The sequence below is a fragment of the Alligator mississippiensis genome, chromosome 1 (assembly GCF_030867095.1).
Source record: "Alligator mississippiensis isolate rAllMis1 chromosome 1, rAllMis1, whole genome shotgun sequence".
NCBI lineage: Eukaryota > Metazoa > Chordata > Crocodylia > Alligatoridae > Alligator > Alligator mississippiensis.
In genome coordinates, this window is record NC_081824.1 from 485,467,138 (window position 1) to 485,493,868 (window position 26,731).

A 26,731-nucleotide genomic window follows, 5' to 3' on the forward strand; every position below is an offset into this window, starting at 1 on the left:
GGAAAAGATTTAGCTGCCCCTTGCAGCTGGCTTTTCACAAGATAAGGCACGCTGGGGACATGCCTCATGTATGCACCACGTGTGGGAAGAGCTTCACCTTCCTCTCGACCCTGGCTGATCACCACAAAGTCCATTCTGGACAGCTCTCCCACCGCTTCACCAAAAGGGGGAAGAGCTTTGTGCTGCTCAAAACCCAGGATGTGCACAGGTAGAAGTCACGGCTGTGTCACATGTGGTAAGACCTTCACCCATTTCTACTCCCTGGTTCAGCACCAAAGCATGCACTTGCAGAGGAAGACACACCAATGCAATGAGTTCAGGAAGAACTTCATCAGCTGGCAACGCCTGTCCCAACACCGGTGCGTGTGGAGGAGGCAGCAGCCACACTGCTGCACAAAGTGTGGGAAGAGGTTCAGGCAGCCCTCCAGCCTGGCCAGGCACAGGTGCATGAACACACACGAGAAGCCTAATCATTGCTCTGTGTGTGGGCAGATCTTCATCTCCTCTTCCAAACTGGCCCAACACCAGGTTATCCACACAGGAGAGAAGCTATATCAGTGCTCTGCATGTGGGGAGAGCTTCACCCAGTCCTCCACCCTGACCTTGCACCAGCACATCCACACAGGGCAGAAGCCACATCAGTGATATGAGTGTGGGAAGAGCTTCAGTTATTTTTCCCACCTGGCCCAACACCAGCACATGGGGGAGAAGCCATATCAGTGCTCTGAGTGTGAGAAGAGCTTCACTTGCTCCTCCAACCTGGCCAGGCACCAGCGCATCCACACAGGGAAGAAGCCATATCAGTGCTCCGTGTGTGGGAAGAGCTTCAGTTATTCCTCCTCCCTGGCCAGCCACCAACGCATTCACACAGGAGAGAAGCCATATCAGTGCTATAAGTGTGGGAAGGGCTTCAGTTATTCCTGCCACCTGGCCCATCACCTGCCTGGCCTGGCACAAGCACATGCACAGATGGGAAAAGCCATATCAGTGCTCTGAGTGTGGGAAAAGCTTCTCTTGAGCCTCTGGCCTGGTCCAGCACCAGCATGTTCACACAGGGGAGAAGCCATATCAATGCTCTGAGTGTGGGAAGAGCTTCACTGAATCCTCCTCATTGGCCAAGCACCAGTGCATCCACACAAGGGAGAAGCCATATCAGTGCTCTGAGTGTGGCAAGAGGTTCGATTATTCCTTTTCCCTGGCCAAGCACAAGTTCCTTCACACAGGAGAGAAGCCATATAAGTGCTCTGAGTGTGGGAAGAGATTCACTTGCTCCTCCAGCCTGGCCATACACCAGCGCGTCCACACAGGGGAGAAGCCATATCAATGCTCTGAGTGTGTAAAGAGTTTCAGCTTCCTCTCCAGCCTGGCCCTGCACAAGCGTATGCACACAGGGGAAAAGCTATATCAGTGCTCTGTGTGTGGGAAGAGCTTTAACCAATCCTCCTCATTGGCCAAGCACCAGCACATCCACACAAGGGAAAAGACACATCAGTGCTCTGAGTGTGGCAAGAGCTTCACCAAATCCTCCCACCTGGCCCAGGACCAGCATGTCCATGCTGAGGAGAAGCCATATTAATGCTCTCAGTGTGGGAAGAGTTTCAGCAACCTCTCCAGCCTGGCCCGGCACCAGCGCATCCACACGGGGGAGAAGCCACATGATTGCTCTTAGTGTAGGCAGAGCTTCACCTACTCCTGCAGCCTGTGCTGAACACCAGTGCATCTACCCAGGGGAGAAGCTACATAGGTGCTCTGAGTATTGGGAAAGCTTCACCCATCTTTCCCACCCATATTGGAATCAGCACATGCACACCCAGAAGCATCCCTAATTCTGCCAGCAGTGCAGGAAGACTGTGGAGATGTCTGCTTGCTCAGCACCCACCAGTGGTGCATTCAGACAAGCACACTCATACTGGTGGCCTGCAGAAAGAGTTCCCCCAGGCTTTATCCCTTGTAGGGTACAGTGGGAGTCCAGAGCCCAGACACTTTTCCCCAAGGTATGGTTGTGTGTGGGGGTTAAGAGGAAACACCTCAGGCAGAGGTCAGCCCCAATGTGGGGGGAGGAGATGAGGAGGAGATGATCTTTGCAACAGCCTTGGTGCCTGTGCATTCCCCATCATTCTCTAACAGTATTCCCAGGGGAAGAAGTGCCTTCATGCTAGGGTGTCTTCTCCCAGATGGCTCACTTCGGATGACACCTGGGGACTTACATTGGCTTCCTCCCAGCTTTCTCCTTCCTCCTGGTCCAGGGGTTCTGGTAGATGAGGCCCTTATTTGAAGGGAGGAGTGCATTTATGGCTGGGAAAGCATTCCCTACTCTCCTTCCTGACCGCACCTTTCCTCACCACCACATCACCCCTCTTCCAGACCTGCCCATGCCCAGTGGGGTCTGCAACGAGCTGCTTCTACCACCTCTGGAGCCTTATTGACCTGTTTTGCTTTTCAGCCTCTGCAGAACTGTGCTCCACGGGGTGTGTGCTGCTCCCCTGCCCTCCTCCCCTTTGTTGTATTCTCTATCATGCATTCCCTGCTACTAAGGCAACACAACTGGACATGCCACCCCTATGGTTGATCTCTGTGCCCTCTACCAAGCTGTGCAATGGGAATAGACCCAGGCCCACAACACTTTCCAGGGCAAATCTCTCTGCTTTCCAGCCCCTTCCTTTTCTAAATGATTCATCACAATGCAGAGGTTGTTGCTAAGCCTTGGGAGCAGGAGGTGGTCTGATCTACACACCCTGCTGCTGCCTGACTAGCTGTTCCCTCCCACTTCTGCCCTCTTCCCACAGCAGGATCCAGAAGTGGGTGAGCCAGGACCACAGGGTGAGAAACCCTGGATGAGCAACTGGCAGCTGGTCCACAGGTGCCCCAAGGCAGCCTTGTCTGCCCTGTTCCTACCCTCACCCACCACAGCCACCCATCTGCACCACAGAGGGGACTGGGGGAGTGGGGGGCAGTCTGTGCATGGTGCCGGCTCCAGGGGGGTGTCTCTCCTCTTGGGAGAGCAGGTTCTCCACCCTGCTGCCAGCACCCCTGCCAGCATGCCTGCAACATGCAGTGCTGGGGCAGGTATAAGGGTCAGGACAGGCAGTGTGTGCTGGGCCTGGGGTGGGGCATTGGGCACAGGCTGTCCAGCCAAGCATGGGGGAATCAGGCTGAGTTTGTCCCCTCTGGGGGTTGGTGGTTTGCATCAGCAGCCCCTGCAGAGTCAGGGGCAGGGCTGGAGGTGAGGGCATTACTGTCCATGCCCTGCAGGGCGAGGGGCACTGGATGTGGTGGGAGGTCTGCAAGGACCTGACACAGATGCTGGTGTCTGTCCCATGTGGGATCTGTGTTCACCTGGGACAGGTGTGAAGGGAGGTAGGGTAGGTAGGGGTAATATCCCATTGCATGCAGAAGGCATCATCACTGAGGGGGGCACAACTCCACCTGGGGTATGGATGAGGTACACCTACAGGGGGGTCCACACTTACCTGGGGCAGGTGTGATAGGGGCTGTAATGGGCAGATGTTGCTATGCCACCATTGTGCAGCAGGGGGTGCTGTGGGGGTGCCTGTTCTCTCCTGGGGCAGGTGTGCAGTGGGCTGTCATGGGGTTGGGGGATGGGTGGACCCCCATCTCTTCCTCTCTCTCCTTCTCCTTTCACTCCCCAGCCCTGTGCCCCCAAAAGCCCAAGCCCAACTGGTGACCCCACTCCCTGCAGCCCCGGGGGATCTGCAGGGGTCTCGGCTCCATCCCAGGGATTCCTCCTCAACACCAAGATGGATCTGGCCCCCTGGTCAGGCCAGTACAGACTTGGGAGCTTTGCCTGCCTTTCTAGTGTGATCCCGACCTCTGCCTCAGATCCCTGGGGTGTGGATTGCCAACGTGTCGCAGCAGCAGGAGGATGAGCACCGTGGCCCCGCTGCTTTTCCTGGGGCAGGACCAGGTGCGATGTCTGCTCTGTGTCAGGCTTGTGGCAGTTTGGCTAACAAGTACGATGATGGGTTTGTCTGGGCTGGTTTGGACAGGGCTGATTCTGATTCAGGCGGTGGCTAGACTGGAGGTCACCTACGCAGGTCTCCTCAGCCCCTCTCTTCTAGTTTTTCCATGATGAGAACGTTCCCTAGAGCCGTGGCTCCCAAACTTTTCAGACTGTGGACTCTCAATCCATGAACCAAAAGCAGAACCTTTCATAGATGTAACTGCATAGACATTAAGCCTGGAAGGGACCTTGAAAGACCATTCCCTTCCTCATCAGCCCTCACATTTTCCATTTATTTCTTCACAGTGGCTGGCCATGGAGCTGGTGCTCTTATTGAACTCTCCGCGATGGCTTCCAGGTCTCTTTCCTGTGTGATAACAGCTCACGTGGAGCCCGTCGTGGTGTCAGTCCCATTTATACAATTCTCATTATAATGTGTTCCTGGCCCATTCCACTCAGATCATGACCCTGTGGCCAATAGAGTAGGGAAACTGAGTTGTGGGTGACCAGTGCAAAGCCCCACACTTCGGAGGGAATAATTGCACTCACCAATCCAGCCTGAGGAACATATAGCTGAGTTGTAGTCCTGCAGAGATGACCTGGGGGGAGCCAGGAGCTGGATCCGAGCCAGCCGTGTGCTTTGGTGGTAAAAGAAATCAGCATCCTCCTGAGCGGCATGAGCGCCCCTTGCAAACCAAAGGCAGGGATCCTCCAGCACTGGGGAGACCTCCCCTGGAGTCCTGGCTTCAGTTCGGGACCCCGCACTTCCAGAAGGAGATGGACAGGTTAGAAAGAGGCCAGCAAAGAGGGACCCAAAGGTTGAGGGGCCTGGGAGGCAGGGGTTGGGGGGAACAGGCTGGAAGAGCTGAGATGACTGAGTCTGGAGAAGAGAAGACTGAGTAGGATTTGACTCCAGTCTTTGGGCAATGACAGAGAAGATGGAGACGGGCATTTCTCCGTGGCTGTCAGGGACAGGACTAGGAGAAATGGTCTGCAGCTGCAGCAGGGGAAACTGAGGCTGGAGAGGAGGAGGAATGGGATGGCAGTGCCATGCCGGAGCTGCAGAGGTGTTCAATGACCTCAGGAGATGCCAAGCAGAAAGCATGCCCCCACTACTGAAGAAGACTGGCCCTGCTCCCTCTCTCCATCGGTGCTCACCACCTCCAGCAGTCCATGAAGGGTGCACACACATGCCCAGCCCAAGATGCAGGATAGCATGCACACACACACACACACACTCCCCCCATGCAGGAGGGTGGGCATAGAAACACATGCACGCCCCCTGCAGAAAGGGATGCATGTGTGTGTGAACACACCCCATACCAGAAGGCAGACATGTGCGCACCCCTGTGCAGGAGGATGGGCACACCCCACCATGCAGGAGGGCATGCACACACACATGCACACCCCCTGCAGGAGGGCGGACAGGTGCACACCCACCCCCTCCACTGCTAGTTGCCCCCCCGGTGGGTGCAACTGGACAGCAGGGCCAAGGGAGGGGCAGGGGAGCTGGGGGAGGGGGCAGGGGTTTGGTGCCAGGCCGCCCCCTCTCCCTGCTTTTGCTGCCCCAGTGCATGACCCACCGAGCTGGCACTGCTGCCTGCTGCTGGGGAAACTGAGGCTGGAGAGGAGGAGGAGGGCTCCGTGCTCGTGTGGAGGGGTGTGCTCTGCGTGTGCAAGAGGCAATGGGGTTTGCGCCTGGGGGAGAGAAGGTGTGCACTCTGGGTGTGCAAGAGGCAGGGGAGTCTGGGCCTGGGGGAGAGCAGGAATGTGATCTGTGTGTGCAAGGAGTAGGGTAGTCCAGGCCTGGAGAAGAGAAGGTGTGTGCTCTGTATGTGCAATGGGCAGGGGAGTCCGGGCCTGGGGGAGAGAAGGTGTGTGCTCTGTATGTGCAATGGGCAGGGGAGTCTGGGACTGGGGGAGAGAAGGTGTGCTCTGTGTGTGCAAGGGGCAGGGGAGTCTGGGCCTGGGGGAGAGAAGATGTGCTTTGGGCCCTGGCACTGCTGCCCAGTGCCACAGCCCCCCTGACACATGGGTGCTGCCCAGACAAGACGCCTGTCCACGGCCCAGGATGTGGCTCTGGTCCAGGCTACATCCAAAACCATGTGGAAACAGGAGTGGCTCCTGGGACTGGATCCGTGGGGCAGGAGTGGGGGCCGTGTCCTGGCCTGTGGGACTGGACCCCCTTGTTTGCACATGCTAGGGCTCTGAGCTCCCTGCTGCCCCCACCCCAGGATCCACCTGCATGAGGCCAGGCTCAAGCATTGCCAGTGTGTGGGGGAAAGCACATGTGTGATTCAGGTGGGAGCAGATGTGGGGAAGCAGGCTTCTGCTCCCTGTGCATGCTGCTTTGCTGCGCCTGAAGCTGGGTGCCTGGGGACCATCATTTCTATGCTGGAGGGAGTTGAGGCTCAGGCAGGACTGTCCCGGGACTGGCTTTCGGAAGTATCAGCTTCCCCTTCCACCCCCAGTGGTTTCAAGTCATCACTGCAAAGATACTGCACAGCTTCTGGTTGAGTTTTACCAAGCCAAGCAACCAAACACCTCCCATCCTGGGAAAAGAAAAGAAAAGAAGATGTGACGGCCTAGCTGGCAGTGACCTAGCCCAGTGTTCATAGATTTATAGAAGCTAGGGTTGGAAGGGACCTCAATAGATCATCGAGTCCGACCCCCTGCATAGGCAGGAAAGACTGCAGGGTTCAGACGACCCCAGCTAGATGCTTATCTAACCTCCTCTTGAAGACCCCCCACCACAGTGATGAATGTGCGCAGTCTCAGGGCAGCACAGGGCTTGGACCCAGAGGCAGCTGAGGACCAGGCAGGTCACCCCAGGCTCCTGTGCAGCGTCCCCCAGGCAAGAGGAGCCTGTTCCTATGTGCCGTGGGCCATGCAAGGGGCTTGGTGTGGGCAGGGGGGCTCCTCCCTCCCTCCCTCCCGGAGCGGTCAGCCGGTGATGGGCTCCGCGGGGGGATGGGGCTGGGAGCCATTTGCTGCCCGCACGTGTTCTTGGTCCAGGCTCTGCCTGCGTCCACACCGGGTTCATAGATTCATAGATGTTAGGGTCGGAAGGGACCTCAATAGATCATCGAGTCCGACCCCCTGCATAGGCAGAAAAGAGTGCTGGGTCTAGATGACCCCAGCTAGATACTCATCTAACCTCCTCTTGAAGACCCCCAGGGTAGGGGAGAGCACCACGTCCCTTGGAAGCCGGTTCCAGACCTTGGCCACTCGAACTGTGAAGAAGTTCTTCCTAATGTCCAGTCTAAATCTGCTCTCTGCTAGCTTGTGGCCATTATTTCTTGTAACCCCCGGGGGCGCCTTGGTGAATAAAACCTCACCAATTCCCTTCTGTGCCCCCGTGATGAACTTATAGGCAGCCACAAGGTCGCCTCTCAACCTTCTCTTGTGGAGGCTGAAAAGGTCCAGGTTCTCTAGTCTCTCCTTGTAGGGCTTGGCCTGCAAGTCCTTAACCATCCGAGTGGCCCTTCTCTGGACCCTCTCCAGGTTATCCACATCCCTCTTGAAGTGTGGTGCCTGGAATTGCACACAGTACTCCAACTGCAATCTGACCAGCGCCTGATAGAGGGGAAGTATCACCTCCTTGGATCTGTTTGTCATGCATCTGCTGATGCACGATAAACTGCCATTGGCTTTTCTGATGGTTTCGTCACACTGCCGGCTCATGTTCATCTTGGAGTCCGCTAGGACTCCAACATCACTTTCCTCTTCCGTGCCACCCAGCAGGTCATTCCCTAGGCTGTAGGTGTGCCGGACATTTTTCCTCCCTAGGTGCAGCACTTTGCATTTCTCCTTGTTGAACTGCATCCTGTTGTTTTCTGCCCACTTGTCCAACCTGTCCAGGTCTGCTTGCAGCTGTTCCCTGCCCTCCGGCGTGTCCACTTCTCCCCACAGTTTTGTGTCATCTACAAACTTGGAGAGAGTACACTTCACTCTCTCGTCTAAGTCACTGATGAAGACATTAACGAGTATCGGTCCAAGGATCGAGCCCTACTGGACCCCACTGCCCACACCCTTCCAGGTCAATACCGACCCATCCACCACGACTCTTTGGGTGCGACCCTCTATCCAATTCGCCACCCACTGGACCGTGTAGTCATCCAAGTCACAGCCTCTTAACTTGTTCACCAGTATGGGGTGGGATACCATATCGAAGGCCTTCCTGAAGTCTAAGTATACAACATCAACCCCTACTCCTAAGTCCAGGTGTTTTGTAACCTGGTCATAAAAAGAGACTAGATTAGTCAGGCATGATCTGCCTGCCACGAACCCGTGCTGGTTTCCCCTCAGCATAATTTGCCCTGTCGGGCTCTCGCAAATGTGAGCCTTGATGAATTTTTTAAAGTCTTTGCCTAGAATGAAGGTGAGACTGACTGGCCTATAGTTGCCTGGACCCTCCTTCCTCCCCTTCTTGAAAATGGGGACCACGTTGGCCCTTTTCCAGTCCTCCTGGACCTGGCCCGTGCACCACGAGTGTTCAAATATTCCTGCCAGCGGCTCTGCAATGATGTCGGCCAGTGCCTTCAGCACCCTAGGATGGAGCTCATCCGGGCCTGCCGACTTAAAGGCATCCAGTTCTTCCAAGAGACTCTGCGCCATCTCAGGGGTCTACGCATGGTAGTCTGGTGCCTTGCTGCTGCCTCTCTACAACCCCAGTGAGAGACTTGTCGTGCCCCTCGCTTAGGAACACTGAGGCAAAGAACTCGTTGAGGCGTTCAGCCTTGTCCCCCCTGTCCGTCACCAATTGCTTCTGCCCATTTAGTAAGGGTCCTATTCCTCCCTGGGCCTTCCTTTTGCTCCCTATATATCTAAAAAAGAATTTCTTGTTGTCCTTTACTTGGGTCGCCATCCTCAGCTCCATGGTAACTTTGGCCCGTCTAACTGCCTCCCTACAAGTGAGAACAGAGGAGGTATACTCCTCTTTGGTAATCTCTCCCCGTTTCCACTTTTTATATGCTTCCCTTTTAGTCGGCAGGCTGCCCTGGACTTCTCTGGTCAGCCAAGGAAGGCTCCTGGCCACTTTCCCTCTATTTCCTTGCATCGGGATCATCTCTCTCTGTGCCTGAAGGATCATTTCCTTAAGGCACAGCCACCCTTCCTGTTCTCCCATCTCTTCAAAACTCCTACTCTGCTGTGCGTCCTTGACTAATTGCCTGAGTTCATTGAAATCAGCTTTCCTAAGGTCTAGCACTTTTACCCGACTAGTTACCTTACCCACTCGACGTCTTATGAAGAATTCTATTATTTGGTGATCACTGTCCCCCAGGTGACCACCGATCTGTAGGTCCCCTACCATTTCATCCCCTGTTGCCAATACCAGGTCCAGTAAGGCATTCCCCCTAGTGGGACCGTGTACCTCCTGCGTCAGGTGGAGGTCCTGTACGCAGGATAGGAACCTGCGTGAGCGGTGGGACTTTGCCATCTGTGTGTCCCAGCAGATGTCCGGGTAGTTTAGGTCCCCCATGACTACCACCTCCCTAGCTTTTATGGTCTCCGAGAGCTGCCTCAGGAGCCCCAAAACTATTTCTTCCCTTTGATGTGGGGGTCTGCTACAGACCCCCACCACAAAATCCCTTTCTCCTTGCCCCCATGTAACCTAACCCACAATCCTTCTACTTTCTCCTCCTTTGATTCCATCTTGATGAGGGTTGATGTATATTGCTTCTTGACATAGAGCGCAACCCCTCCCCCTTTCTTCCCCACCCTGTCCTTTCTCTACAGCCTATAACCCTCAATATGTACTGCCCAGTAGTGGGATGAATCCCACCAGGTTTCTGTTAGCCCTACTAAGTCGTAGGTGTTTTCTGCATCAGGAGCGCTAGTTCATCCTGCTTGTTCCCCATGCTTCTAGCACTAGTATATAGGCACTTGAGCCCTGTGACTGGTGCCTTTTTTGCCCCCCAGCTCCAATTCCCAAAGGGCCCCATATTACTTACCTGTGGTGTACTGCTGGTCGCCTCATGGATTGCAGGTTCCCGATGTTCTCCTTCTTCAGGCTGAGCTGTCCTTATGGGTGCCACATGGTTTGGTGGTCCACGGCTTCCCCTGCCCCCAAATCCTTCCTCCCCTGCAGAGACTGGAAGAGTCCTTGAGAGACTCTGGAGTCTCTTATAGGCTGCCTGGTCACTGGAGGAACGCATCTCCTCCTGCAGAATCTGCTGGAATACCCTCACCCATTCCGGAGTAGCCTCAGTACGAGCAGGTTGCCCCACTTCCCCCTGCACAGTCCCATCACTCCTGGAGGGTACGGCAGACAGAAAAGCATTGGACATGTCTCTGGGTGGCTCTCTCTCTCTCTACAGGGGTACACAGTGCTTGAATAATATTCTAGCACCCGCTACATGGGGATTCCGGATGAGCCCCCAAAATGTAACCCGGGCGGTACTCCAAGAGGTACCCCCTCTCCAATTGAAGGGATCAAAGCAGGTGCACTGGCACTGTCGGAGGTGTAGGGACTCTCCTCCCCCTATAGAGCAGAGCCAGACCACCACTGGGGACTTAACCATATACCTTTTAATGAGAGAACAGTACTGGGAACATAAGCACTATAAACCCAGGGGTCTAGGGGGCACTACAACACGCGAAGGGGCAGGATTCAACAAAGGTTAGACACTTACAATCATTGACATATTCATCCAGTTGACAAAAGACAGGGTTAAAAAATTAAAACACAAACAGCAGAACAAACCATACTGGTTGGTGTAATATAAAAGGCACAAAAAACAAAATGTCAAATGACAAGGAGTATAGGGCCTAGGTACCTGGAGGGGAAGAAAAGAGGAAAACACAATGACCCCTTTCCACTGCAACAAGAATTTTTCCCTGCTACTTCACTCACTCCAAATCACCCAACCTGGGACTTGAACTCAGTTCTCCCATAAGTAGGCAGAAGCTGCAGCAGGCAGCCACCAGAGCTAGCACTGTACCAAGCTTCAAGGGGTTTTGGCCTTCCTGGAGTCCGGGCCTCATGTTGAGCTGCCTGGCCTCTTGCTGGAGGAGATGGAAGTAGAGCTGGGAACCTCTCAGGTCACTGCTCAGATCCTTGCTGGACCTAGGCAGCCCCTCCTGCTAGCCACAGCCTCTCATAGGGGATTCTGGAGCCCAGTGGGGAGCCTCTCCTGCAGGCCCCTTGCTGCGCTGCTGAGGATCAAACTGCCGCCTGGAGGTCCCAATCCTTCAGGTGCTTCTGGGGCAACTGCTCCCACCCCACTGGCCCAGCACTTGCCAGCTCTTTGAGACTCCTTCCTTGTGCTCCCTTGCTGGTCTCCCCTGAGTCAGCCACGCTGCCCATTTCATCCCCCTCCAGGTGAACCAAGGGGCCAATCAGGGGCCATGGAGGGTGAATCTCTGGGTCCTGATTGGTGAGGAAAGGCAATCCCAAGTCCTCCAGTCATCTTTTATCCTTTCAAAACCGCTGGGCTAAGTCACTACCACCTAGCCTGTCACACCACCTTTGCCTTGATGCATGGAGCCCAGGGGCCCTGCAGTTCAGAATCACCATGCAGGGAACTCCAGGTTTTGCAGTGTTCACCAGAGACACTTGAAGGCTCCCTGATTTCCCTGTAGTGTCAAACTTCCACTTCTGGAAGATTTCAGCCCCTGTCTGCTGCTAGGGCTGGTTCTGCCTACGTTCTTAATGGCCAGGTGCAGACTCCCTTGACTCCCTGCCCTATGTTCATGGAGGAAGTGAAGGAGGAGAATGGAGATAGCTAAACAGTTGTCCACTCTCACAGTAGCCCACCCATTGGGTGTCTCAGAAAGGTGGTGGGGCCTAGAGGGTCCAAGACTTAGATTTAGGTTTTTTGTAGTGCTTTTAGGCAAGAGGCTCTGGGATCCAGACCTCTTTTGCTCACACCAAGGTAGTAGATTTGCTCCCTTTTTGATGGTAGTTTGCAAACACCTAAGGCATTAGGCTGCCATTAGGTTGCCTTTTTTGCCATGATCTCCTCACTTACACACATAACAGCTGAAGGCAGGGACATAATGAGGTCTAAATTCCTAGGTATCCTTTTGCTAAGATCTGCAGACTTCAGCATGGCTTGGGAATCAAATGTTGTGGGAACTTTGATCTCCATTCCCAAGCAAGATGAGCAGGTTTCCTGGCTGGGGCAGTATTAAAATTGTAATGACACAAAACAAAACGCTGCACCTCCCTTCAGATACCTGCACAGCATGCTCCAACAGTAGGGATCCTTGCTGATGTATGAAGCACAGAGCTGTGACTTGGTGTCTGTGTGGTGTGGGATGCATTGTGCAGGCATGAGAAGGAAAAGTTCAGAGAGATTTCATAGACATTTTCATAGATTTCTTAGACATTAGGGCTGGAAGGGGCCTCGGAAGATCATCGAGTCCAGCCCCCGGCCCAAAGGGCAGGAAGTCAGCTGGGGTCATACGATCCCAGCATGATAAGCATCCAGTTTGCTCTTGAAGGTGTTCAATGTCGGCGCTTGAACCAGCCCCGGCGGCAGGCTATTCCAGACCTTGGGGGTTCGGACAGTAAAGAAATTCTTCCTTATGTTCAGCCTGAAACGGTCTTGTAGTAGTTTGTGACCTAGTCGTCATCCCTTGGGGCGCTCTGGTGAACAAACGTTCCCCCAGATACCAATGGTCACCCCTGATAAACTTGTAGGTGGCCATCAGATCACCCCTGAGCCTGCGCTTTTCCAGGCTAAAGAGCCCCAGGGCTCTCAGCCTGTCATAGCAGGGTCTGCTTCCCTGACCTCTGATCATGCGCATGGCTCGTCTCTGGAGGTGAAGGCTTCTTCTAGGGCCCTACAACTCGAGAGTGCTGGAGCTGAATGAGAAGTCTCATCATGTCCATCCCCCCACTTTAAAACGTGTATATAATAATGAAGAGTAAATAATATATTAACTCTATTGAACACGGGGTCATGATCTGAGTGGAATGGGCCAGGAACACATATGAATGAGAATTGTATAAATGGGACTGACACCACGACGGGCTGTTACCACACAGGACAGAGACCTAGGAGCCACTGCGGAGAGTTCAATAAGAGCACCAGCTCCATGGCCAGCCACCGTGAAGAAATCAATGGAAAATGTGAGGGCTGATGAGGAAGGGAATGGCCTTACAAGGTCCCTTCCAGGCCTAATGTCTATGCAGTTAAATCTATGAAAGGTTCTGCTTTCTGTCCATGTTTGCCAGTCCGCAGTCTAAAAAGGCTGAGAGCCATGGCTCTAGGGGATGTTCTCATCATGGAAATGCTAGAAGAGAGGGGCTGAGGAGGCCTGCAGAGCTTACCTCCAGTCCGGCCACCACCTGAGTCAGCATCAGCCCTGTCCAAACCAGCCCAGACAAACCTATCATCGCACTTCTTAGCCTAACTGCCACATGCCTGACACAGCAGCAGACATCGCACCTGGTCCTGCCCCAGGAAAAGCAGCGGGGCCACGGTGCTCATCCTCCTACTCCTGTGACAGCTTGGTAATCCACACCCCAGGGATCCCAGGAAGAGACCGGGATCACACTAGAAAGGCAAGGAAAGCTCCCCAGTCTGTACTGGCCTGACCAGGGGGCCAGATCCACCTTGGTGATGAGGAGGAATCCCTGGGATGGAGCCGAGCCCCCTGCAAATCCCCCAGGGCTGCAGGGAGTGGGGTCACCAGTTGGGCTTGGGCTTTTTGGGGCACAGGGGTGGGGAGTGCAAGTAGAAGGAGAGAGAGGAAGAAATGGGGGTCCACCCATCCCCCCACCCCATGACAGACCACACCACACCTGCCCCAGGAGAGAACAGGCACCCCCACAACACCCCCTGCTGCACAATTCTGGCATAGCACCATCTGCCCTATTACAGCCCCTATCACACCTGCCCCAGGTAAGTGTGGACCCCCCTGTAGGTGTACCTCATACATACCCCAGCAGAAGTTGTGCCCCCCCCACATGATGATCCCACCTGGAGGACAATGAGGTATCACCCCTACCTACCTTACCTCCCTTCACACGTGCCCAGGTGAACACAGATCCCACATGGGACAGACACCAGCATCCACGTCAGATCCTTGCAGACCTCCCACCACCTGTCCTGACCCTAATACCTGCCCCAGCACTGCATGTTGCGGGCATGCTGGCAGGGGTGCTGGCAGCAGGGTTGAGAACCTGCTCTTCCAAGGGGGGAGACACCCCCCTGGAGCTGGCACCATGGAAAGACTGCCCCCCACTCTCCCAGTTACATCCGTGGGGCAGATAGGTGGCAGTGGTGGGTGAAGGTAGGAACAGGGCAGACAGGGCTGGCTTGGGGCACCTGTGGAGCCAGCTGCAGTTGCTCATCCAGGGTCTCTCACCCTGTGGTGGTGGCTCACCCAGCTCTGGATCCTGCTGTGGGAAAAGGGCAGAAGTGGGTGGGAGCAGCCAGTCAGTTAGCAGCAGTGTGGGTAGATCAGACTACCTCCTGCTCCCAAGGCTTAGCAACAACCTCTGCATTGTGGTGAATCATTTAGAAAAGGAAGGGGCTGGAAAGCAGAGAGATTTGCCCTGGAAAGGGTTGTAGGCCTGGGTCTATTCCCATTGCAGAGCTTGGGAGAGGGCACAACGATCAACCATAGGGGTGGCATGTCCAGTTGTGTTGCCTTAGTAGCAGGGAATGCATGAGAGAGAATACAGCAAAGGGGGGGGGAGAGCGCAGGAGCAGCATGCACCCCATGGTGCACACTTCTACAGAGGCTGAAGAGCAAAACAGGCCAAAAAAACTCCGGAGGTGACAGCTCGTTGCAGACCCCACTGGGCATGGGCAGGTCTGGAAGAGGGGTGATGTGGTGGAGAGGAAAGGTGAGGTTAGGGACGATTGTAGGGAATGCTTCCCCAGCCATAAATGCACTCTCCCTGCAACTCAGGGGCTCATCTACCAGAACCCCGGGACCAGGAGGAAGGAGAAAGCTGGGAGGCAGCTAAGGAAAGTCCCCAGGTGTCATCTGAAGTCAGCCATCTGGGAGAGGTTACCCTATCGTGAAGGCACTTCTTCCCCTGGGAATACTGTTAGGGAATGATGGGGAATGCACAGGCACCAAGGCTGATGCAAAGATCGTCTCCTCGTCGTCTCCTCCCCCCACATTGGGGCTGACTTACAAGTTTCCTACAAGGGGCAAAGCCTGGGGGAACTCTTTCTGCAGGCAACCAGCATGAGGGAGCTGGTTTGAATGCACCACTGGTGGTTGCTGAGATGGGTGAGATTCTCCAATACTCAGAGCACTGATGTAGCTTCTCCCCTGTGTGCATGCACTGGTGTTCAGCACAGGCTGCAGGAGTAGGAGAACCTCTTCCTACACTAAGAACAATGATGTGGCTTCTCCCCTTTGTGCATGCGCTGGTGCCGGGCCAGGTTGAAGGGGATGCTGAAACTCTTCCCACAGTCAGAGTATTGATTTGGCTTCTCCCCTGTGTGGACATGCAGGTGTTTGGCCAGGCTGGAGGATTGGGTGAAGCTCTTGCCACACTAAGAGCACTGATATGGCTTCTCCCTTGTGTGGATGCGCTGGTGCTGGGCCAGGTGGGAGGAAGAACTGAAGCTCTTCCCACACTCAGAGCACTGATATGGCTTCTCCCTTGTGTGACTGCGCTTGTGCCGGGCCAGGTTGGAGGATTGGGTGAAGCTCTTGCCACACTCAGCGCACTGATATGGCTTCCCTCCCGTGTGGATGCGCTGGTGGCTGGCCAGGTCGGTGGAATAACTGAAGCTCTTCCCACACTCAGAGCACTGATATGGCTTCTCCCCTGTGTGGACGCGCTGGTGCCGGGCCAGGTTGGAAGAATAACTGAAGCTCTTCCCACACACAGAGCACTGATGTGGCTTCTCCCCTGTGTGGACATGCTGGTGCTGGGCCAGGTTGGAGGATTGGGTGAAGCTCTTCCCACACTCAGAGCACTGATATGGCTTTTCTCCCGTGTGGATGCGCTGGTGGCTGGCCAGCGAGGAGGAACAACTGAAACTCTTTCCACACTCAGAGCAATGATATGGCTTCTTTCCTGTGTGGATGCGCTTGTGCTGGGCCAGGGAAGAGAAATAACTGAAGCTCTTCCCACACTCAGAGCACTGATGTGGCTTCTCTCCTGTGTGAATGCGCTTGTGCTGGGCCAGGGAGGAGAAATAACTGAAGCTCTTCCCACACACAGAGCACTGATATGGCTTCTCCCCTGTGTGGATGCGCTGGTGCTTGGCCAGGTCAGAGGAATAACTGAATCTCTTCCCACACTCAGAGCACTGATATGGCTTCTCCCCTGTGTGGATGCGCTGGTGCTTGGCCAGGTCAGAGGAAGAACTGAAACTCTTCCCACACTCAGAGCACTGATATGGCTTCTCCCCTGTGTGGATGCGCTGGTGCTCAGTCAGGTTGGAGGAATAAGTGAAGCTCTTCCCACACTCAGAGCACTGATATGGCTTCTCCCCTGTGTGGATGCGCTGGTGCTGGGCCAGGTTGGAGGAAGAACTGAAGCTCTTCCCACACTCAGAGCACTGATATGGCTTCTCCCCTGTGTGGATGCGCTGGTGCTGGGCCAGGTGGGATGAAGAACTGAAGCTCTTCCCACACTCAGAGCACTGATGTGGCTTCTCCCCTGAGTGGACATGCTGGTGCTGGGCCAGGTTGGAGGATTGGGTGAAGCTCTTGCCACACTCAGAACACTGATATGGTTTCTCTCCCGTGTGGATGCTTTGGTGGCTGGTCAGCAAGGAGGAACAACTGAAGCTCTTCCCACACTCAGAGCAATGATATGGCTTCTTTCCTGTGTGGATGTGCTGGTGCTCGGCCAAGTGGAAGGAAGAACTGAAGCTCTTCCCACATTCAGAGCACTGATATGGCTTCTCTCCCATGTGAATGTGCTGGTGGCTGGCCAGCGGGGAGGAACAACTGAAACTCTTCCCACGCTTATAGCACTGATACGGCTTCTCCCGTGTGTGGATGCGCTGGTGCATGGCCAGGTGGGAGGAAGAACTGAAGTTCTTCCCACACACAGAGCAATGAAGTTGCTTCTCCCGTGTGTGCATGCACCTGTGCCTGGCCAGGCTGGAGGGCTGCCTGAAGCTCTTCCCACACTTTGTGCAGCAGTGTGGCTGCTGCCTCCTCCGCACACACCGGTGTTGGGACAGGCCTTGCCAGCTAATGAAGTTCTTCCTGCACTCTTTGCAGTGGTGTGTCTTCCTCCCCAAGTGCATGCGACGGTGCTGAACCAGGGAGAAGAAATGGGTGGAGGTCTTACCACATGTGACACAGCAGTACTGATGCTTCTTCCTGTGCACATCCTGGGTTTTGAGCAGCACAATGCTCTTCCCCCTTTTGGTGAAGCGGTGGGGGAGCTGTCCAGAATGGACCTGGCGGTGATCAGCCAGGGTCGAGAGGAAGGTGAAGCTCTTCCCACACGTGGCGTGTACATTGGGCATCTTATCAGCATGCCTTATCTTGTGGAAAGCCAGCTGCGAGGGGCAGCTAAATCTTTTCCTGCACTGAGGGCAGGGGTAGGCTCTCCCCCTGGGCTTGGTAGTGATCTCCTGCTTCCCACTGAGGCCCCCCACAGTGTCTTGGTTTGCATGCAGTGTCTCTCTCCAATGCACCTTTTCTTTCTGCCTCCTCAGGTGTCTCTGCATGACATATTCATCCCTGCACCTTGGGCTTTTTCTGGCTTCTTTCCCTTGTTCACTCAAATGTCCAACTACAGATGGGACCACATTCACTGCTACATTCTCCAGCTTTGGGGGCATCCCCTGACCCTTGAGCAACTGGTTCTTTTCTGGGCTCAGGGAATCCACCTCACCCACACTCCCCAGGGAAGCCCATGGTGGCTTCAGCTTTCCAGGCCCTTCCTCAGGACCCTGCTCCTTGGTTCTGCTCAGCAACCAGGCATGTCCTGCATGGGAGGAAGAAACACCAGATTAGTCCCTGCCCTGCTGCCAAGGGGCAAGCACTGCTATTCCTTCTGCTGGGATGGGCCTCAGAGCAGGACAGGACTTGGCACTTGTGTTTCCCCAAGAAAACTAGGTCTTTCGGCCACAGGCCCAAATGCTGCGGGTGAGGCAGTGCCAGGTCCTTGTGCCAGTCTCATCTTCCCTACCCAGTGGAGTTAGGAGGCAGACTCTCAAGGGTTCTGGCCCAGATCTCAGCCCCATCACCTCAGGCCCTGCTCCAACAAACACGTGCAACATGTGTGTTTGGATTGTACCTGAATAGGTTCACATTTTAAGAGGATGAGGATGAGACCAGAGGGATCTTCTAAACGGAAAAATGAGGCTCTCAAAGGGCTGCTGTATCCCACAGCACTGGTGGGTCCAGGGGCGGATGATGCTGAGCCTCCACCTGACTGGGCTGACATGCTCCACATGCCCCAGTGCTTTGGTGAGACCCATCTGCAATGCTTGCCCTTGATCTCTGGCAGTCCTGAAAGCAGCATCTGGTACAAGGCTGAACAGCCTTGGGGTGCATGTCCAGGACTTGTCACCAGTCTGGAGTGTGTGTTGAACACTGCCTTACACTGCTCGGTAGCAAAAGCCATCATGTTTCATGCATTATCCCTCCAAGAAATGTTCTGGGAGTGGAGGATTGAGAGCAGTGATCTGCCTCCTCCCTGTTTCTGGGGCCATGTCTGGTGCAGGGAATGAGCCCATGGAGCTTTCCTCTGCTAATGAATCCCAGGCAGCCTCCACAGCACAGGAAGCTGCACTGGGACAAAGGCCTTGGCATGAACCTGCATACAGACTCTGGGCTGAGCCTCAGGCTTTGTGACACTCGGGGTCCCAGAGAGGAAATGGCACAGGGGAGATTCTGGTGCAAACAGTGGGGGGTTCACTTCCCCCCACAACATGAAATCTTCTGATTCCCACCCACTCCACCCACCCACTTCATGCAGCCTGAGCCCAGGGTTACACACATCCAGTGCTCCCAGTCACCTGGACAAGGAGACACCAGGGACAACCCCAGCCTCTCTCTTGTCCAACAAGAATGGCTGGGGCACAAAAAACCCAGAAGTGAGAGACTGTGCCCATGAGGGGTGAAGATAACCAGGGCAGAAGAGCCTAACAATTAGTCCTGGGTAAGACCTGAACACTACACCCTCCTGGGACTGGTTAGTGTGGTGGAGCTACTCGTGGCAGGGCAGTCTCTACGAAATGTGACGTTCCCACCCCTGAGAAAGGCGAGTGCAGAGTGCCTGAAAACCTTGGCTCTCACTGCCTTGTGGGTTACTCTTGGCTGGGAAAAGGATAGGGGGAGCCTGCCCCAACAGGAAACCCCTGGTGAAAGCCAAGGAGGGAAAGTGTGTGGCAGGGTACACCTTGCAGCAGCTGTCACTTGAAGTAGAAAAGATTGCTAAAAAAACAGCCTCTGAAGCTGCAGAGAGGGGAATCTGTGAAGGAGCTGCAGGAGGGCCAGGGCCAGGGCCAAGCCAGCCACAGTGTCAGAAGGGATCCCATGACATGAACTAACTTAAAGGGGGTTAAGCCATTCCCCTTTTTGTCTTTGTGTTTTCCAGGATGTGGACCAGCAGTGAGTCATCAAGAAGATCCCTTGGTACAAAGAAGATTCGAGCTTCACTGTGTTCTGCATAGTCATTGTCTTGCTTGCGCGGCTGTGTTTGTGTACCGTTATTGCTGTAAGTGGCTGTGGTGTTAACTATGCTAGACATGAAATGTAAGCACAAGTTCTGGATGAGTTCTGGAATATTTGCAAAGTGGCTACAGAAAATGGTATATCCCTGGAGCATGGCCTCCTGGGCCTCAAACATATCAGTCATGCCAAAGATTGAGAAGAGCGGATTGACCATTTGTTTGCATTCTCATCCTTTTGTTCATATCCTTTTGACCCTTAGCATCTCTCCAGCATCTTGCAGGGCAGAGGGGCGCTGGGAGTGCTCCCGTGGCACCAAGTAAACTATTTGAAACAACAAGGAACTTGGGGATTAGGCAATTTGGGATGAGAAAGTTATTGACACAGCGGACAAACAAAGGAAGAGGGTGTTGTGTGCATGCTTTTACTATGGGGAGTTGGGGGGCGATCGTGCAATTTCAACTTGAACAACAGGAAAACCAGAAAGAAACATCTCCCACATCCAGTGAAGGACGCAAAGCCAGCACCATGAAAGATCGCTGCTGTAATGCCTAATGGAGCCACTCGTCAGGTCGTATTACATGGATGAAACTTGCTACAATTACTATTAAGGTTTACTTGATATTATAGCAGCAAGGGGCCATGTCAAACACTGGGGGCCTTTGACAAAGACAATCCTGTTGGTAACAGTTTCCAAGGTTTCACTTTCAGGGGGTGGAACAACACCTGTCTGCACACACGACAGCACAAGCTATTTGAGGTCAGCACCCTGAAATGGCAGCACAGGGCAGCTCTGCAGTTTCCAGGCTCCCTTTCACCCTGGGCATGGAGCGTTTGTGAGAGGGTAGTCGGGTGGAGGGGACAGCCACAACTCACCTGGCAGCACGTCCTCTGACTTCCGCATTTCCCCACGGTCCTCATCATCACGGACCCAGAGCTCCACCTGTCCTCGCTGGATGCGGCAGATCAAGTCAGGGGCAGGGCCTCGATATCCTGCTTGGGCAGTGGTTAAAGAGAGTTTATCCATTGGTACTGGGTACAGAATAAGCAACTGAAATTTGATGAATGGAGCCAATGAACGCAAGGATTATACTAAGGACTTGAAGGAAAAGGGAGGATGGACATTTAGGCTAAAAGGAAAGGCATAGCGGGGGAAGAGGATGGTCCTTTCCATCCATGTAGTGGACATATGGCCATAGGAAGCAAACACCAGTGCAATTCCAGGCAAATGAGTGGAAATGAGTTTGGACAGGACACACTAGGCAAGAGAGGGAGGAAATCAGAATAACTGCACAAGCAACAGCTGTTAATGCATTTTGAGGCACAATGAATTGCAAATGATATGATAATGGTGAGAAGGCAAAGGGAAATCATGTTATCAAGGGGGAAGACTCCAGGGAATGCAGCTGGATCAAATGAAGGAGGAATATATGCAGGTATGAGATAGGAGAAGTCTACTCATGGACAGAGCAGAGGGGAGCAAAGGGATTTAAGCCACCAGCCAAACGTTCATGAGGATGAGACTGTTAAAAGCAGAGAGAAGACAACACCACTGCAGAGCTCACATGGCTCCAGGACAAGGCAAGAACCAGAGCTTTACCCAGGGAAATGAGGGCTTGGTGGTTCCTCAGCATCTGGTCCTGGTAAAGCCCCTTGTCTTCCTCTTCCAGCAGCTCCCACTCCTCCCGTGTGAAATACAATGCCACATCCTCAAACACCTCCCGGAGCTGCCGGCACAAACGTTACAGCATCAGAGTCTCCTGCCCCCGCTGCCCCCAGCCCCCACTGCCCTGTCTGCACTCACTCTGCACTACAGCCCTTTGCACGCTTACCCAGGACAGGCAGGGGTACTCTAATCAGCTGACACGTGATATGCAGGGATCCTGGTTTTCTCTGTTTAAAAATTGCAAATCGCCTCATAAAAGAAAAAAAATTGCTCCCAACCCATAGCCTCCCTACCCCTGCTTGTGCCCCACAATCCCTCCTACTGCCCCATGGCAGCTGGTCCAGGAAGAGAGAAAGGCTTGTGGCAGGACACTTTCACCTCCCTGGACTTCCCAGTGCTGACCTCAGAGCAGCTGTCCTTAGACCAAACACTTCAGCACAAACCTGAACATGGAGTTGTGCAACCACAAATCAAATGCAGGCTGGGTTGTGTTACGCACGGTCCACACAGGGACTGTGCAGTAATCTCCGATTAACCAGATTAGCTGCTGTGTCCCCTTTGTGTGGGGGGGTCTAGACTTACATCTCCTCTCCCAGCACTGTCCCCCGTCCCACCATGCTGCCCCTCTGCACTTGGTATTCAAAAGACTCTCTCTATTTAATTGTCTGGTCTGTGCACACTCTTCAATGCAAACTTATCAAATGAGTGTGGAATCGGAAAAACCTGTGCTGCGCCTCTGATTCAGTTAATCTGTAAACTGCAAATCCATCCTGGCTTCTGCCTCCCCTCACACTAAAACAGATAATCAGGAGCCAGGTGTGATGCTCACTCCTGCCAAACTGATGGGCTGGGGGGACCCTGCTGGCATCGACTGCAGAGACCCTCTGTGCTCCCCAGTCCTAGGCAGGCGGGAGAGGCCTTGTGGGGCTCAGCTGTAGAGACCACTGCCCCGGGCTCCCTGGTGCTGGCTGGCTGGACTCTGACCAGGCCTTCCCATGCCAGCACCCCTGCTCACTCTTCTGGTCTCTGCTCCCCAAACTCTTGACAGCACCCCTGGCTCCTCCTGGGCTCTGCCCCAGCTGCACTCCCACCCCCAGCTGGTGCCCTGCTCACCTCCATGCTCTCCCCCTGCTTCGCCAGCCTGCCCTGCCCCTCCTGCAGCTGGCCCGGCCCAGGCGTCAGGGAGCCGCTCTGTCCCCGTCTCCCTGGGGAGGGTCTCTGCAGCTCCAGCTTTACAGGCCCTTCCTTGGGAGGCTGCTGATCCACTCTGCTCAGGGTCCCGGCACCTGCGGGTGGAAGAGAGTGCACAGGTGAGCCCTGGGGTGGTGACAGGGAAAAGCCTTGCTCGTCTCCTGGACTGGCCTGGGATAAAGGGAGCTGGAGGCTGCAGTGTGTGGAGAGGGGAGACGGGAGACTCATTGTTCCACTGGCAAGAGGCTGGAGATGAGCCCCTAGAACTGCCTCAGCGCCGGTGGCGATTACGGCACTGTGACATCGCTCCCTGAGAAGGGATCTGGAGGGATGCTGGTGTTGGGTCAGGTCCACATGTTTGGGTGGAGGGTGGGAAATGCAGGGTCTGTCTACTCCAGGACATGTGAAATGCTCCCAGGAGCACCAGGAGAACAAGAGCCGCCGACCTGCTCGAGCACGGACTCATCAAACTGTTCTGGCAGAGAGATTTCTGCACTGGGGGACAGGACCTCCTGCCACTGGAAACGGGAGACCCACCGCTCCTCACCTCACTTGGGGAAGGGCCTGGTCTGGGGCACCCGCCTCGGGACCCTCCGCGTGCTGACAGCTCCCAGGTCTCCCCTGTCCCGGGGATCTGCAGCAGGACGGAGGCCTGGGTGGACTGCACCTGGCCCAGCCAGAGGCCACTGGGGACTCATTTCCGCATCACCTGCACCAGCCTTTTACAGACTGATATGTTTACAAGACTGATCGTTAGAACAGCAATTACATCACTGATTGTGACCACGGCAGCACGGCAAGAGCCAGTCACCTAAAGCATCTTTCTGAGACCAGAGGTGCAGGGAGTGAGAAAGATCCTGGGCCTCGGACCACCCACAGGGACCAGAGCCCTGTCCCACCCCAGCCACACAGGTACAAACCTTGCGGCCCAGTCCTGGGCAGAAGCAGGCATTGAAGCCACTCACCACAACCGCAGGACAGCTACTCAGGCTCCTAACTGCACACCAGGACTTCATCCCACACCTCACCTGCCCCTGGCTCCTTGGACTCGTTCAAGAGCCACCGGCTACTGCCCGCTCCGCTCCGCTCGCTGTCCCCCCGTGCAGCGCTTGTTTGGAGCCTGCGACCCCACTCCCAGCGCTGTTTTCTACTTAGTTGTCCCCCAAACTCAACTGACCTAAACCCCGTCGCCAACACTAATAATGGCGGGGGGTGTGGGGAGGTAACTGCTACTCTTTGGGTGTCGAGCCAATGTTAAGCTTGTACATCAAAAAGGCTGGTAAGGACCTGGCTCCGGGTTGGACGGGGGCTCCTCTTTGGGGAGATGAGGCAGCTCGACCTCAGGCCCTGGGGTTTCCTGATCTCCTGCCTCCTCCAGAGGCCTGTCCTTATGATGAGCCTTCAGCTGCTGCACCTGGGAATCAGCAAACTCCGGCAGGACCCCCGGGGGCTGCATCTGGTCAGAGGACCCCTCCTCGACCTTCACACGCACGGTGACCTGGGGACGAGATACATGTGTCATTGGGGAGCCGGGATCTGGGGGGGAACATCCCCCGACACATGGAGGTGCAGATGGCACCAAACAAACGCTCTCACCTGGAGCTTCTCGTCCTCCGCCTGCCCCAGCTGAAACCCCTCGGCCAGGGCCACGGCCTGGGCACACGTCTCCACGTGGCACCTGCACACCCAGCTCCGCATCTCTGGGGGCAGGATGGCCAGGAACTGCTCCAGCACCACCAGCTCCAGCATCTGCTTCTTGCTGCGGCACTGGGGCTCCAGCCAGCGCCGGCACAGCTCCCGCAGGCGGCTGCAAATCTTCCCTGGGCCCTCGGCTTCCCGGTAGCGCAGGCCACGGAAGAGCTGGCGCCAGGGCTCTGGGGTGGGGAGATCATCCCGCAGTGCCAGCTGTGGGGTCGCGGAGGGCAGCTCAGCCTCGCAAGGGGGCTGCATGGCCTGCATCGTGTCCTGCCCCCAGAGCTCTTGGTGCTGGACTGGTTCCAGTCTGGACGACACGAGGTATTTCTGCAGCCTCAGACCCTCCTGCCTGCACGCCTCCTGGGTCCTGGTCCTCCAGCTCCCGCCGGGAAGGGGAGGCCCATGGCTGCCACGGGCTCCAGCGCAGCAGCCACGTCTCCCCAGCATGGATCTCACCGGTCGGGGGCCTGGGCTCTCGCTCTCTGTACACTTGTGCACGGCACCTGTCAGCAGCGTCCGGTCTCCAGGAACACCTGTGGAAAAGTAGACAGTGGAAATCTGACCATGGATCCGAGACCCGGGACTGTAATCCTGCCCCAGACCAAGGTCTGCCCAGCCCTGATGCTCCCAACTGTAAGGGTTACAATATTCAGATTTTGGAGAGCACCAGATTTGCAGCTGAATAAAGGCTTTTTTCTGCGTCTCAGTAGAGCTGCTGACCACAAGGTAGAATGATGCATTAAAAATAGCCTTGCAAACACTTAGGCAAGCAGTTTTCTAACAAGGTCGCAGTGTTGTAAAGTACAGAGCCGGTTGCATAAGAAGAACAAGATGCAGCCCACCAGCTATTGTCAGGAGATAAATTAGAAGCAAAACCTTGAAGAGGCTGCTAAAGTCAGCAAGAAACCTGGAACAATCAGCAAGTGACTGAGAAAAGCCGAGCTCCTTGCCTTACGCATGCGCTCTTAGCAGAGAGGCATGTAAATGAATAACGTGCATAGGCAATGCCATGGTAATGAGGGCAGAGCTTGTGCTGGGAGGAGAAATGGGTGGAACAATGGGGGGAGGGGCGAAGGGGGAGTGAATTTTAATGAGCGTGAACCAAGCTGTAGAAATGTGGAAAGAAGTATTGTTCAGTGCAGGGCCCCGATTTGCTGGTTTTTTGGGACCTCGTCGGAAGCTGTCTCCAGACTGAATAAGGCTGTTGTGCGCGCTGTGTGCTGGCGTTTGCTCCCTGCTTGCTCTGGCTAAGGAGTAACCGGATCCATGGGCAACTGGATCATCGCCTCCCTAGTTGGGCGCCGCATGGAGTCACTCGGAGCAGTGTCGGAGCCGTCCTTCCTGCCCCTCCGGCCCCAGCGCAGGATGCGGGCACCGGGCCGGCTGGAGAAATGGGGCAGCCGCAGCTCTCCCCCCTTTCCCAGCCCATCGGCTGTTCCCTCCTGTCCCCGCCCTGCAGTTAGGGTCACCCCCGCTCCCTGATTGGGTGGGACAGCGCCCAAATAGGAACCGCAAATTGTGGTCCTGGGCTGCATGACCAAGGACAGCGTTTGTCCCAAATTCACAGCGTCTAGAGGGACGGGAACCCGTGCTTTCCCTGCTCAGGCGGGCAGGTTCAGGTGTGCAAGGGGCTGGTGGGAGCGGGTCGCAGGGGCACCAGGGCACTCGCATGCCCGCACACAAGCACCGGGTCGTGAATACAGCGGGAAAGGCTGGAGGGCAGGTCCCTGCAGGGACGCGTGGAGGAGGAGAAACAGAAGAGATATTTGGGGGCTGGAGCCCCCCAGGGTGAGGGAAGGGGGGGATGGAGACAGGGGCAGGTCCTGGGGGGGACATGTGCCAGCCCAGATCTGTGCACAGTGGGGGTGGGGGGTGCTGCCGTCCCCAGGGCCCCTTGCGACCCGCACAGCAATGCCCCACAGCACGGATCCACAGCCAGGCTTGCGGCGGGGAGGGGGGAACAGTCCTGCCTTCCCCCTCCCGGAAGGTGTGCGCGGGCTCTGCCTGCAGCGCCGGGCTCGGCCTGGGCGGCTCCTCTCGGCCCGGCGTGTCCCTCCTCCCGCCTCGCGTTGCCCCGCGCCCCGCCAGTCTCCTCCCGCCCCACCCTGCCGCCCCCATCTCCCTCTTACCTTCACCCTCAGTTCCCCCCAGCACCCGGGTCTGCCCCGGGGCGGGGCAGGGAGGGGGGTCTGTCCGGGCAGAGCCGGGCCATGGCCAGGGCAGCGGGCGGGCGGAGGGGGGACGGCGCTGCCCGCACCCGTGTCCCCAGAGCAGGGGCCCGCACCTCCAACTGCCCCCAGCCCTGCGGGGTCCGCAACCCCCGCACCCGCTTACCCCTCCGCGCTGCCCCCGCGGGCCGGGCAGGCGCAGTTGGATCCCGCACCCGGGCTCGTCGGGCAGGAGGAGGGGCGGGGCGGGGCGGGACGAACCCGCCTCCCCGCAGCAGCCCGTTCTGCTCCTGCGCCCTCCCTCCCCCCCGCCCCGCCCCGCCCCGCCGGGGCCTGCCCGGGACGAGCGCGGAGCAGGGCCGGGCCGGGCTGCTTCGGGACAGACCCCAGCGCAGCGCCGGGCCGTGGGGCCGCTCCATCCCGTCCCGTCCCCCCGCTGCCCCTGCCCGGCTCTGCCCGGACAGACCGCCTCCTCACCCCGGGCAG

At 55.9% G+C, this 26,731-nt stretch overlaps 1 protein-coding gene and 1 pseudogene across 1 annotated transcript; one reads left to right on the forward strand and one right to left on the reverse strand.

Moving 5' to 3' along the window:
- The first annotated feature begins 521 nt into the window (after positions 1 to 521).
- Positions 522 to 1,576, forward strand: LOC132249638 (zinc finger protein ZFP2-like; annotated as a pseudogene).
- An 8,894-nt stretch (positions 1,577 to 10,470) lies between these two features.
- Positions 10,471 to 26,289, reverse strand: LOC132249673 (zinc finger protein 841-like). Its single transcript, XM_059725355.1, is given in 7 exon segments — positions 10,471 to 17,834; positions 20,402 to 20,521; positions 21,126 to 21,252; positions 22,305 to 22,477; positions 23,670 to 23,880; positions 23,979 to 24,610; positions 26,207 to 26,289. Coding segments are annotated over 6 exon segments (3,750 nt in total). The 5' UTR covers positions 24,525 to 24,610; positions 26,207 to 26,289; the 3' UTR covers positions 10,471 to 15,261.
- Positions 26,290 to 26,731: the final 442 nt, after the last annotated feature.